Here is a 14,564-nt window from a genome sequence, read left to right as displayed (position 1 = left end):
TTCAAAAATAGCCAGCGTTTGCAAAGTCATTGAAAAATAGCCACTATTTTGCTGCAATAGGGACCGGTCCAGCATAATATACTAGAGATCGGTGCACCTGTGTATGAACTTCCAGCATATTATGCTGGAACTCCAACACGCGAAAAGTTCCAGCATAATATACTGGAGATTGAAGTACCTGTATATGAACTTCCAGCATATTATACTGGACCGGTATATTATACTGAACTCCAGTATATTATGCTGGAGTTCCAGTATACGTATGCTGGAACTCCATTATAATATGTTGGAACTCCATTATAATTATGCTGGAACTACATTATAATATATTGGAGTTTCAATATACGTATGCTGGAACTCCAGTATATTATGCTGAAATATTTTCCGAATTTTGAACAGTGTTTTCGTTCAGATTTATCTTTACATAAAAAGTGGCTAAATTTCGATTACTTTTGAAATGTGACTATTTTTAAATGACCACTTGTAAATCTGGCTATTTTTGAATTTCTCCCCTGAAAATCCTAATAAATTACCTTGGCCCAAACCTCAGTCAGCCCAATTCTCATTCTATAACCCAATTAATAATGCCCAAATTTTAATTGCCAGCAGCTCTATCAAACCCTCCTTTCCTTTTCACTTCTTCTTCCTCATATTTATCTGCACTAAACTCCTCTGATTTTATTTCTGAAATTCAACTGTATGTTTTCTCACGACTTATAATATGAGCCTTAATGGATTTCCTTATTCTTGTATCAAATATTTTTCTTTTTCTCATTGGTTTTGATGTGGGTCTTTTACAATTGCTTTGTTTTGCTGATTTTAGGCGGTTCTCTGTAGTTGCTCCTTGGGTAAAAGGTGAAATCTTTGAAAAAATAGTTCATTGTTGGTTCAGTGAATCAATTAATAAAAAATGTCATCGTTCAAGAATGCTATTCCTAGACGAGCTCATAAGGAGCGAGCTCAGCCGTAAGTGACTCTCTAATTACTTTCATATATACTAATTTCTATGCTTTGAGTTGCTTTAGCTTAATCTGATTTGGGGTTGCGCTGTAAATTTTATCAGACAAGCAAGGAAAAAATTTGGGTTGCTCGAGAAACACAAAGATTATGTGGTTCGGGCCACAGCATTCCACAAAAAGGAGCTAGCTTTACAGGTAAATTTGTTTTTTGTTCTACAAGGAATTGAACGGGTTAGAAGTTAGAAGAAAATATAAATATGAAATTAGTTGAATTAGACTTAGCAGTTGGCAGTCCATGAAAAATTGAAATATTTTATAGCTTCAAACGTGATTGCGACATGAATAAGCTATAAGGGTTGTGTGATATTTGCCCCCAGGTCTTAGTTCAAGTGGCAAAGGTGGGGAGGGACTTGTGACTTAGGTCAGTGGTCACAGATTCGAGCCCTGTGCCATGCGAATCAAGCCTGCTATTTAGGTAAAGATGGGTAGAGGAGCGGGCCCATTATTACTGAGTTTCAAAGGCTGCGGTTGGTCCAAAAGGTTGGCCCCCGACATATTTCTCGGTCATAAAGAAAAGGTTATGTGATATATGCTGCAAGGTCCAACTTTGTTATTCCACTGAAGAAATAGAAAGAAAGGATGGAAGAAGGAATGAAAGTCAGCCTGCCACAATGGGGTTTTTCCAGTTTATTTGTATTAAAAGATCACAATCCTTGGTTGTGTTTGAAAGTAGTCAATTTGAAGGGATTCTTAAATGTTCTTTTGTTTTTCCTTTGGTTGTACCTTAATCTCTTGCCCTCAGGGATTTGTTACATTATAGTTGATCTGATGTGTGTATAATACTACTATTTGTTATTTGCTCTACAGAAACTCAAGGAAAAAGCAGCATTTCGGAATCCAGATGAGTTCTACTTCAAGATGGTTAAAGCAAAAACTGTTGGAGGAGTGCATAGATTGGAGTAAGATATGAATAATCATATTTGTTAGTTGAGGTAATTTCTTCCTCAATCGTGATTGACCTGAATTGTTGGACACTGTTTCAATGTTTGCAGGAGCCAAGTAAATAAATACACTCAAGACGAACTCATGCTAATGAAGACTCAGGATATAGGCTATATTTTACAGAAAGTTCAGTCTGAGAAAAAGGTTTGGTGTTGCCTATTGTGGTTCATGCTGTAATTTACTCTCTCTCTCTCTCTCTCTCTGCAGAGAATTGAGAGCTATCTCCCTTCCTTCTTGTCAATAACTCTTATTCTGTGCAGAAAATTGAAAAGTTAACTGCTATGCTGCACTGTCTTGATGATCAGCCATCAAATAGACGTATTTACTATGCCGAAGACAGGTTAGAATTTAGAAATAAGACCTCTTGAATGTCTTAACCCCTCTTTGCACATTCTGTGTCCAGGATTGGAAAAATGTGGCTTTACAGTCTTGTTTTAATGTGCCTAATACAATCACGTTTTGAACTATCTTCTTGATTGCCATTGAATTGACAACTTGCATTCAATTTTTAGCTTTCTTCATGTTCATGGGTTGAAAGCTCATTGAACTTCAGAAAATGGTTGAAGTTTACCATATGACTAAATGACTCATTTGGAGATATCTATTTGATAATCATTTATTGACCTGACAAACTGCATTTAGTGTTTAGCTTTCTTCGTGAATTGAAACTTCATCACTTGATCTATGTTGACTTTTGATATATGACCAATTGAGCCGTGTCTATGGAGGACTAATGATTTCCTACTGTTTGGTAGTATTTTTTCTAAAATAATCTCCTCACATTACCTCCCTCTGGTTTCATTTGTCCTAATAAAGCAGCAATAGCATGCATATTTCTAAATAGCACTCATGGCTGAGCCTAAGACCGGCAAACGAGCCGGGCCCGGGCCTAAACGGGCCTCGTGGGCCGGTCCTATGTGGTCCCGGGTTTCGTGGGCTTTTGGAGGTAACCGGACCAGGACCGTGACCACGAACTAATGGTCCCGGGCCTATTTTTTTATCCAAGGCAATTTCTTGTAAATTATATAGCTTATATATATTATATATACTATATCTATATCTATAATATATATATATATATATTAAGATGAACTCGGTATCAAAGTTGCAAATTAAAGTTTACATTTAATACTTCAAATTAAAGTTCAATGCCTTCAACATAATAATTCAAATTAATCTAACAAACTAAAACATTAAGCATAATACGTCTAATAATTTTAAAATAACACAAATTGTCTCAAATCAACTTAAAATCTTAAATACGAATGTCTGGAAAACGCGCAAGGCAACTCTTTATATGCCTCCTTAAAGAGCCTGTGCCCTCCAACTTTGGATGATGAGTGAAGACTCGACCATAATTCTTGCACTTTATTATGTAAACTTCTTCATTTTCTTCTACCACATTAAAGTGTTCCAAAACAAATGGGCGCACTCTAGAATTACCGGGCATGATTTAACTTGAATTAAGAATTTGAGTTTGAGAAATGAGGGATGAGTGAAGACTTGAATACTTCAATTTGAGTTTGAGAAATGAGAGAGATTGATGATTTTGTGAGAAAAATGAAAGAATGAGGGGGTATTTATAGTTGAAAATAGGGAAAAAGTGTAATTATAAAAGGTTTGGGGTTAAAACAAAGTTGGGGGGGTTAAATGGCTATTTTAGAAAGCCCAAACGACTATTTTTGCAGGCCAACAGCCATTTTTTAAATGTTACAACGGCTAAAAAAAAATTTTGGATTTTTTTTTAATTTTTAAAAATAGCCATTGGGCCCGGTTAGGACCGGTTGAACCGGCCCACTTAGCACCCGGTCCCGGGCCCAAACGGTCCGGTCCTAACGGGCTTCTTCAAGGAACCGGCTCACTTAGTAGGCCCACCTCCCCTCGTCCCGGGCTTAAACGGTTAGGCCCGTTTAGGCCCACTACCCATATGGGCTCGTTGGCCTGGGCCGGACCCGGGCCTAACCGGCCCACATGCCAGCCTTAGCTGAGCCTCTCGAGAGCCTGAATTAATACTTAATTGTTGAAACTAGCTAAACTTGGACTCTTGAAAAATAAAAGGCAAAACAAAAATTAAGTAACAGAAATATTTAATCGTTTTAACTCTTAGCGGATCTCAGTGTCAAGGTTGAATCGTGCAACAGGATTTCACCCTTCCAGGATTTGTAGTTTTCAATATCTTTTCTTTTCTTACAGCTTATAACTTGGTTTACTTAGCCTCAAACGATTAGAGCTTGCCATTTTCTTCATCTTTTATCACTTTTTTGGTTCTCTATTCTCAAATTCCCACCTTTTTGAGAAAGTGGATCACATGAGGCCATATAGGGGATGCTTAAGAGCTTTATATAGAATCTACTATAATCATTTTGGACAGCCGGGAACAAGATTGATTTAGTATATCGTACACCTTGCATTTTGGTGTTTACGTTAGATTAGAGTTCTTTTAATTCCTTGGACTCTGACCGCGGCTTCCTGCGAGATGGCATATTTCATGTGTATTTCACTTTAAATTTGCTGTTTCTGTTAAAATATATTTTTCATGCTGCAGTTTCTTATTCAAATTCCTTTCTTTATTTTGTTTATTTACAGGGAGGAGGCAGAAGAGCTAGCATCTAAAGCTTCAGAACATTGTAATCTGGATGCTTATGGGAACTTGCCTAGTAGTATTAGAAGGTAATGTCAGCTTTTTCCTCTTATGTTGTAAAGTAGATTAATGTATTTTGTTTTGAACTTGTATAAGATTTAACCTTTGAGCAATCGATTTAGAATTCGTCAAGCATTTTCCCTTTTGAGTGATGCGTAAATGTTTTCATTATTATGATGATTTTGACACTGGATCCTAAATTCCCTTATAAGAACAGGTAATCGGCTATGCGCCCCTAGGGCTTTGGTCTAGTGATAACTGATAAGAGCGCAACTTGCGACATGTGGGTTAGGCGCACGTCACGGCTTCGGATCTTGCCGCAAACAAAAGCCTGGTATTTAAGTGGATATGGGTAGAAGGATGGCTCATTATCCACTGAGTTTTGAACCTTGTGTCATTGGCTGTCAGATATTTCTTGGTAGTGTGATTACAGATATATGGTTCAATGTGTCTCCTTAATTGATTAGCATTGGATGACGGTTCACTATTTCTCTTTCGGATTTAAGAACTTACTAGTTTACTGATTTGTAGAAGAATACATCAATTGCAATTGGAACTTACATATCGTCTTTATCCATATGGCTGATGTTGTTTTTTAAAAGGTTTAGTCCATTTTATACTAGAAAGTGGTCTTCTACATTTTGTGATGTAGGCTCGCTCACTACTTAAAAGACCAATCATGTCATGGGGCCTTGTTTTTTAAAAAATAAAAATAAAATTGGAGTCATTTATTTTTTAAGCCAATGGTAGTTCTTGCTTACAGCCCTTCACTTGAACCCCAATCAAGTAATTTGTAACTGCAGGGAGGAAGTTAATCTGTTCAGAATGCAACTGAAAAACAGTATCATTGAGGATATGCCTAAAAAGAACCTAATCTGTTCAGATTACTTGATGTTTAAGTGTCGTCTTGTTGACACTTCTGCTATTTGTTCTTCAAAATCAGCTGTTACAAGTTCTATTCTTGGTTGTTGAAGAATCACCAATGCCTCAAAACTCGGTGTAGAAGTGCTAGGTTAAAAGTTGATTATGGGAATGACATTATTCCTTTGTTTTGTTTCCTTATGCTGGGTAGGGGCGGATTCTCGCACTTCCATAGATGGGCTCGCTAATTTCCTTTTGGTTTCAAGGCAAAGATGGTCAACTTTTTCATTATTGGAATCTCCTGCGCAGGAAGACAGCGACCTCTTACCGAGAGTTGGAAGCAAGAAAGAGCAGAGTGAGAGATCTAGAGAAACTATACATGGACATGGCCATGCAGAAAGAATTACAGGTGTTTATTCATTTTAAAGTTATATCTTGGTCGTATTCAACGATCGTAAGCTTTGATTCTAGAATTACTTTTTCATGTTACCAGAAATCGGGAAGGAAACGCAAACTTCGTGAAGATGAGCTTGTTAATCCAACAACTAAACCTGTCTACAAGTGGAGACAAGAAAGGAAACGCTGAAAATTTCTATGCTGTGATGCAAGGCGGGAAGTGTTTCGAAAGTCATATCAAGAATTCGAGTTAAGTGCGTAGAACAGCTGCCTAGTTGGATTCGTAGGGTATTGAAGCTTTACAAATTTTTTGGTTTGCTTCCATCAGGTGAGATCTTAAATGGAACTTCTGCAACATCCATTCGTGGAAACAAAGCTGGATATGGCTGTTTTATCATGAATCATATTGTTGAATATCTTAAACATTTCTGTAGAATATTAGGAATATTCATAATTCCATTTGATGCTTCAGAGGCTCTAGCTGTGTAATGACAATTGAATGTGTGAATGAACTTCTTTCACATTGAAGGCCTTTGCTTTTGGAAATTGGTGTGTCATGTGTGTAAGTGCATGTGCATGTGAAACTTTTGCGACTTCTTTTTAATATATTATACATAGGGGAGAGGGGAAGAGGAAAAGAGAGGATAGCGACCATTATTGTTATAAGGGCAAATGCATGTGAAATGCGCTTTTATTAAGCTTTTTTTTTTTTTTTTTGATTCTGTAATTTTGAATATTTTGATTTTAGGTTTAAATTAGTCGCTTTTGTTTGAGAAACGAAAATGTAATCTCGTAAGGATTAGCTAAAAATCTTCCGTAGCAACAGATGTGCTTAATTTTGGCAAACTTAAATAATTATATGTGATCATAGTAGTATAATATGGGGTTGCAATAGATCTACACCTGAACTTAAAGGACCTATGTAGTCAAGCTTGTGGTTAAGTTAAGTGGCATATTAAAAAAGGAGTGGCTACTTGGCACTTTTAAAACAAAATTTAAAAATATTTTGGACAAATTTAATATGGACAACAAACATTACTTAAAGTAAATTTTATCCATTATGCTAAATATTTGGCTTTTTAATCCATTAAATTTCTGAAGATTTACATGTATGTTAATATTATATTAAAAGAAGGATAGTCAAACTTGAGATTAAGGTAACCGGCTTATTGAGAAAAACCTTGACACTTTTAAGACAAAATCTAAAAGATTTTGGAGAAATCTAATTTGGACAAGAGACGTTATTTGAAGTAAAACTTAGCCATTATGCTAAATATTTGCCTTTTTTAATCCATTAAATTTCTGAAGATTTACATGTAAGTTAAATTCTAACATTAATAAAGTTATTAAATTTTGACTAAAAAATATTTGAGAAATGATAACATCAAACCAAATTTTTATCATTTTATTGGTGGTTATAAACGTTAAATTACATAATAGTTCTTAAAAAGAATACATCGCCTAATATTACAAAAATGGTTTCTCTTAAAATATTATAAGCCATAAATGTATTGAAACTAATGAAGCCCATAATTTAAGAAAATTGTAAAAGAATAAGTTATTTAAATAAATTCTATTATTTCCTTTATTTATTTTAATTGGAACAGAAAATACGTGGTTAGTGTCAAACTAATAAAAAGTTATTTAGCAATTTTATGACATTATTAATTAGTCTATGTAATAAAAATAAATTTAAATTAAAATATAATTTTTGAATCTTAGGTAAAGTTTTTGAATTTCGATTGAAATACTATACAAAAAAATATTTTTAGTTGAAAGATAAACAATTTTTTTGAAACATGAATATGGTGAAGGATGTTATTTTAAACAGAAGTTTTCAATTAATATATTTAACGTTCTTTTAAAACCATGAATAATGTATTAATTCTATACTAACTTATAAGTAAAAAAAAATTAAGAATATCTGATGAAGCAGTCAGTTAAATTTTTTATTTAATTTCTCACACAATTACATAGTATTATTTTCTTTGATGCATGAATAGAGTACCTTTACATATTGTTGTTGCAATTTAGTTCCTCTAACCCTATACTTATTGGCAGGGGTGTTCATAAAAATCCGAAAACCCGAACCAAATCGAAAACCAAACCAAACCGATCAAAAAAACCGATACTTTTTGGTTTGGTTTAGTTTTGGTTTTGAAATTTAAAAACCGATCAAATTTGGTTTGGTTTTGGTTTTAATAAAAAAAAATCGAACCAAACCGAATATAGGAGTAACTATTTTAAATTTATTATTACACCTATATATATGTATACTTTTATACAAAGTTTCAAAAATTTTATAGTAAATGTTAATCATTTGCACTTTTAGTACAGGTCTTTACCTTTACATTCTAATTTGATTGGTAGTTTTCTTTTGTTAAGTGTAAGATCTATTTCATGTTAAAAATAATATATTTTTAATTGAGTCCTTAAATTATTCATCACTATTTGATTCAATTATCATCAATATATCTTGAAAAATAATAGATTTCTCAAAGGGCAATTGATTTGATAGTGTTACGTTAAAAATGTGGTCGCCGAAATATGTGTTTGGTAGTGTATGTCTTATATTAAGAAAAAACCGACAAATAACCGAAAAAACCGAAAAATCGAAAAACCGACATAAACCGAATCAAGAAAAAACCGACTTAATTGGTTTGGTTTGGTTCTAATATTTGAAAAAACGACTTACGTGGTTTGGTTTCTTTTTACGGGAAAATCGATCCAAACCGAACCATGAACACCCCTGCTTATTGGAAACATCTAATATGATTTTTACCGACTAATGATGAAATATAAAATTTGATTAAGTTGATTCGATTTGTATATGTACAAAAGTAATATATGTACATATATGAATAATACTCTCAAAATTTAGCTAAGTAAGAATATAATATGAACATTTATAACCAAGATAGCCAACTAAAAAACATAAATTAGAGTTAGGAATTAGTAAAAAAAGAAAAAAAAAAAAAAAAGGAGATCAATTTATAATGAATCTTGCTGATAGGAAAAGAGTAGAGCTTGATACTTTGGAAGCTCAATCAAGCATTGAAGAACACTAAGGAGGCATATTTGGATCTTGCTGATAAGATGGTTGGAAAGCAGAGGCGGATCTAGGATTTAGAGGTTGCGGGTGCCATACTATTTTACGAACATAGATATATTGCTATTTATATGTGTCACACCCCTTTTCTCCCTCCAAGAGATAAGTGTAAAATGTTACGGATTGTGGGTTAAAGAGTTTTTCCAATTAAAGTGACAAATTTGAAGTAGGGATTATTTTATTTACAGAGTCGCCACTTGGAATTGATTTCTACTGGTATTCCAAGTCACCTTTTATTTGAATCCCTATTCAAAGGAAGGTTTGACTCTATTATTATTGGTCTGCGAAAACAAAGTCCGGATAAGGAATTCTGTTGACCGGGGAGAAGGTGTAAGGCATTCCCTGAGTCCTGTGGTTCTAGCACGGTCGCTTTATTGACTACATTTGGCTTGAATTAAACTTGGATAAACTGTGATTTATTTGATTTTTATGCTTTTCTTATGTCCGTTTTTATTTATTTTTAAAAAAAATTAAAGAAAAGATTTGAATAATAATCTACAACTTAACTAATGAGAGAAAATTATTGTTATGAGTACTAATTTAAAAGATGAGAGTAATGAGAGAAAATTATCAATTGACATTGCTTAAAACTAGTAAGATGTGGGCTTGTCTTGACATTGAATGAGGCAACCCACTATTGGGTTGATGGAGTCAAATGGGCTCATGTCCAAGACAAAATCCAAAAGCCCATATGCTTTTGGACTTTAAATCTGCAGATATGGCCTTTTAAAGCTATGTTACAGATTTGGCCATATCTTGCTATTTGCAATCCGTAGCCAACTATTTACAAAAATAAGTTTACAGATTGTCTTTCTAATCTACAACTTAACTACCTTACTAAATAAGTATTTTTTAAGAGATAAAAAAAGATTATTGGGACTCTGAAATATAATAATAATAATAATAATAATAATAATAATAATAATAATAATAATAATAATAATAATAATAATAATAATAATAATAATAATAATAAAACTTAGCTTGGTGACAACAGAGGGACAAACATGGCTACAGGGGTTCAAATTTTAATATATATGCTCCTTTCAAACAACCAAATGCCAGTGGGATTATATCTAATGCTTTGCAAAAATAAAAATAATTAAAGATGCTTAACACAATTTAATTAACTAACATATCGTTATAACATTATCAAACATTCAAGAGCATATAAAAATGAATTACAATAGAAGGATAAAGCTACTAATATTTCCCAGCGTCATTATCTTTCATTCCAACTCGATTTTATGAGTTTACATGGTCCGAAAATTACCTAGACAACAGAAAGAAGAACAAATACAGCAGAGTCAGCTCTTTCCAAAATCAACAGCAAAACAATTAAACGGGCAGCAACAACAACAAAAGATAACGACAACCAGCAGATTCAAACCCAAGAAAATAAACTAGAAATACTCCAGCAAAACAGTACAATTATGTAACTCCAGAAAAATCTTTCAAGACTACTCTATTTTCCTTAAACAAGTTTTTCACTTAAGAATCAACTCACAAAAGTTGCTAAGGGATATTATAGCTACTAATTTTTTCTCTTTTTTGTGTGTCTCCCTCAGTAAGATAGAGTGTCCTCCTATATATCAAAACAATCAGCTATTTCAAGAAATTAAAAATCAATCTTTTTGACAGATTTTTCTACAAAATCTGCTCTTAAATTCAAAATGCCAGACCTTCTGGTTCAAATCTTGTCAAGTATTTCAAACAAAATCTGTCATTCACTATTCAAAGACAGACTTTTATTCAAACACTGTCCAAAGGTCTATATTTTCTTACCAAACAATTTGGCTTTTGAGTGTTGTACTCAAAGAGTCTTGAAGCAGTAAATAAACAACCAAACAAGTACCATATACTCTTACGTATTTTTCACTACCTCACTTTTATCAACACAAAACTATTTTACTACTTCAACAAGTGCAAAAACAGAAAATTTTACTTTTCAAACTTCAAAAACTAATGCTCAAATAATTAATAATAGACAAAAATAAAATCTGAAAAAATAAAAATAAAATAGAAAAAATAGCCACAAAAAAGAATAGAATTTTTACCATTTTATAATTCAAGTGGCCAAAAAAATGGTGGTATGCTCAAAGAGGGTGTTCGGGGAGGTCGCCGGAATTTGGCCGGATTTTAGTCACCGGATTTTCAGGGTAAAATTGGCATTAATAGCTAGGTCTTGGGGAGCTCTATCCATTGATGTAGGTATTGTGGGGCGGTAGTGGTTGGAGCTTCAAGAATTTGGGCAAAAAAGTGACGGAAAAGTTTCCTAGATCTAAGATTCAAGGAGTTTGAGGGATTTTTGAAGGATTTGGTTTGGAGATATGGAAAGAGGAAGTTGTGGAGATTACATGGTGTGAATTTGGAGGTGTTTGGAGGTGGTCCGCCGGTGGCGGCGATTTCCGGCCGGCGGCGGTGGGCGGAGCTGGGGCGGCATAGAGAGAGTGAAGAGAGCGAGAAGAGAGAAGAAGGAGAAAAGAATTATGGGTGAAAATGAGGATAATTTTCAGATTTTTGAGGCTTTAAATACCTAATCCAAGAGTGAATGAGATCCATTGGATCAAGATGGAATGGATGGGTATGATTTGATCTTTTTCATTTAGTGAAATGACGTAGTTTTGAGGCAAAACTACGTAGTTTCAGACCCTTTCAATGGCAGCCCTTTATCTTGCACTCTTGGACATTTTTGCTTTCAAATTTGGCCAAATTTCTTCCTTAATCCTACTTATTAAACTAATTTTACACAAATAAATTAATTAAATAACTTATTCTAATGATCAATTAACTAGATTAATTCACCAACTGAACAACTAGTTAATTCTTAAAATGCACAAATGAAGAAAGAACTATTTTTTTTAGTATTTTATGATAGGAAATATGCAATTAAAATCACAAAAATTGAGAAAAATAATTAAAATAACAAAACACTAATAACTTTAGGAGGTGTTAAAATAGTACAAAAATTAGGTGTTCACAGCTGCCCCTCTTTGCTCGAGAACATGAAGAGTTTTCGTGCAAAGAAAAGTGAATGTCATAGCTAATTTTTGCTCACATGTCACTCCAATGGAAGCAATTTTTTTTTTGAAAAAAAGGTGACCAAACCTTGCTTCCGAGGCTGCCTACATATCCTTGGCTATAAAAGAATCAGGTCAGTGTAGTTCTGGAAAAATTTGGTAGCTGGGACTACCGGACACTAGAGTTAAGACTGTTTCTGCTATGTTGTCGCTGTTGCTATTGCTGTTACTCGCTTCTTACATCAAAAAAGATAAAAAGAAGAGTACTATATATGTCTGCAAACTAAGAGTACAAAATTCCTATCTATGCGTCTTCTGGAGTCAAATCTTGATTCTTGACATGCTCGCTTGGGTTGACCTTAGATTGGATTTTGATACTCTTTGAAGAAACGATTATGACTCAATTTCAGTTGCTTGCCTTCCTGATCTGAAATTGAGAAGATGAATCTTGAGAAGCTGGGTTACTGACACATTGTCAAAGTAAACTCCAACTATCCTGTGAATGAAAAACTTCTTCCCTCTGATGAGAAACTGAAACTGCAAGCTTTAATCTTCACTTGTGCTATAAGGCTGAGCCTGCAAAACCATCAAAGACAAACAAAAGCGAACAAAAAAAATTTCTACCCCAGTCTAGCACTAGAAAAAATTTGTGAGTTATTAGAGAAATCTGTAAATTATCTAATTTATTGAAAAGGTGACACAAATAGTAGTATAAACTAGCTAAAAGAGATAAAATTTGGCAACGAATGATTGTGTAACCAGGGATCGGTATCCCGTACTACTGAAAGGAAATGTAATCAGGGGCTGGTACCTTCTCTTACTAGAAGGAAATATAATTGGGTGTTAGCACCATGTATTATTGAAAAAGTGTTGAATCCTTTTAGGTGAAAAAAGGTTCGATCTGAGTTAAACTGTATTAAACAACCTGAGCGAAGATTACTTCTAACCGGAACTACGAACTGGATCCCCCTAGGCGAAATGGTTCTACCTGGGTTAAGCTACGTAAAACACTCTGAGCGAAGATTACTTCTACCCGGAACTACGAACTGGATCCCCCTAGGCGAAACGGTTCTACCTGGGTTAAGCTACGTAAAATACCCTGAGCGAAGAGTACTTCTACCCGGAAACTAGGAGCTGGATCCCTCTAGGCAAAGCGGTTCTACCTGAGATAAGCTACGTAAAACACCCTGAGCGAAGAGTACTTCTACCCAAAAATTATGAGCTAGATCCCCCTAGGCGAAAAGGTTCTACCTGGGTTAAGCTACGTAAAAACAACCTGAGCGAAGAGTACTTCTACCCAGAACTAGGAGCTGGATCCCCCTAGGCGAAAAGGTTCTACCTGGGTTAAGCTAATGTAAAAAAACCTGAGCGAAGAGTACTTCTACCCGAAAACTATGAGCTGGATCCCCTAGGCAAAACGGTTCTACCTGGGTTAAGCTACGTAAAACACCCTGAGCGAAGAGTACTTCTACCTGGAAACTATGAGCTGGATTCCCCTAAGTGAAAAGATTCTACCTGGGTTAAGCTAATGTAAAACAACCTGAGCGAAGAGTACTTCTACCCGAAAACTGTGAGCTGGATCCCCCTAGGAGAGGAGGTTCTACCTGGGTTAAGCTACATAAAACACCCTGAGCGAAGAATACTTCTACTCGGAAACTATGAGCTGGATTCCCCTAGGCGAAAAGGTTCTACCTGGGTTAAGCTAATGTAAAACAACCTGAGCGAAGAGTACTTCTACCCGGAAACTATGAGCTGGATCCCCCTAGGCGAAAAGGTTCTACCTGGGTTAAGCTACGTAAAACACCCTGAGCGAAGAGTACTTCTACTCGAAAACTATGAGCTGGATTCCCCTAGGCGAAAAGGTTCTACCTGGGTTAAGCTAATGTAAAACAACCTGAGCGAAAAGTACTTCTACCCGGAAACTATGAGCTGGATCCCCTAGGCGAAAAGGTTCTACCTGGGTTAAGCTAATGTAAAACAACCTGAGCGAAGAGTACTTCTACCCGGAAACTATGAGCTGGATTCCCATAGGCGAAAAGGTTCTACCTGGGTTAAGCTACGTAAAACACCCTGAGCGAAGAGTACTTCTACTCGGAAACTATGAGCTGGATTCCCCTAGGCGAAAAGGTTCTACCTGGGTTAAGCTAATGTAAAACAACCTGAGCGAAAAGTACTTCTACCCGGAAACTATGAGCTGGATCCCCCTAGGCGAAACGGTTCTTCCTGGGTTAAGCTACGTAAAACACCCTGAGCAAAGAGTACTTCTACCCGGAAACTATGAGCTGGATTCCCCTAGGCGAAACGGTTCTACCTGGGTTAAGCTATGTAAAATACCCTGAGCGAAGAGTACTTCTACCTAGAAACTATGAGCTGGATCCCCCTAGGCGAAACAGTTCTACCTGGGTTAAGCTACGTAAAACACCCCGAGCGAAGAGTACTTCTACTTAGAAACTATGAGTTGGATCCTCCTAGGCGAAACAGTTCTACCTGGGTTAAGCTACGTAAAACAGTTCTACCTGGATCCCCCTAGGCGAAACTATGAGCTGGATCCCCCTAGGCGAAACGGTTTTACCTAG

General features: G+C 35.3%; 1 protein-coding gene and 1 long non-coding RNA gene across 3 annotated transcripts; one reads left to right on the top strand and one right to left on the bottom strand.

The window, feature by feature from the left end:
• Window positions 1-604: 604 nt before the first annotated feature.
• LOC104234680 (probable U3 small nucleolar RNA-associated protein 11) lies at window positions 605-6,387 on the top strand. 2 transcript variants are annotated; one of them, XR_713013.2, is made up of 10 exons: window positions 605-697; window positions 824-966; window positions 1,064-1,154; window positions 1,827-1,918; window positions 2,012-2,105; window positions 2,222-2,301; window positions 4,548-4,631; window positions 5,773-5,872; window positions 5,957-6,108; window positions 6,188-6,387. XR_713013.2 is itself a non-coding variant. In XM_009788285.2 (9 exons), the coding sequence occupies exons 2-9, from the start codon at window positions 911-913 to the stop codon at window positions 6,047-6,049; spliced, it is 690 nt and encodes a 229-aa protein (XP_009786587.1). In that variant the 5' UTR covers window positions 605-697; window positions 824-910; the 3' UTR covers window positions 6,050-6,387. The 2 variants fall into 2 exon arrangements, 1 of the variants encoding a protein (XP_009786587.1); XM_009788285.2 differs by having other exon boundaries at window positions 5,957-6,387.
• A 3,702-nt stretch (window positions 6,388-10,089) lies between these two features.
• On the bottom strand, window positions 10,090-11,453 carry LOC138884289 (uncharacterized). The gene is made up of 2 exons (XR_011404452.1): window positions 11,026-11,453; window positions 10,090-10,241 (listed from the first exon to the last, which is right to left on the bottom strand). It is a non-coding gene; the product is annotated as an uncharacterized lncRNA (long non-coding RNA).
• Between the last annotated feature and the right edge of the window lie 3,111 nt (window positions 11,454-14,564).

This window comes from Nicotiana sylvestris, chromosome 12 (assembly GCF_000393655.2).
Source record: "Nicotiana sylvestris chromosome 12, ASM39365v2, whole genome shotgun sequence".
Taxonomy (NCBI): Eukaryota; Viridiplantae; Streptophyta; class Magnoliopsida; order Solanales; family Solanaceae; genus Nicotiana; species Nicotiana sylvestris.
The sequence above is the reverse complement of the archived record's forward strand: the minus strand, read 5'-3'. Positions and strand labels throughout refer to the sequence as shown.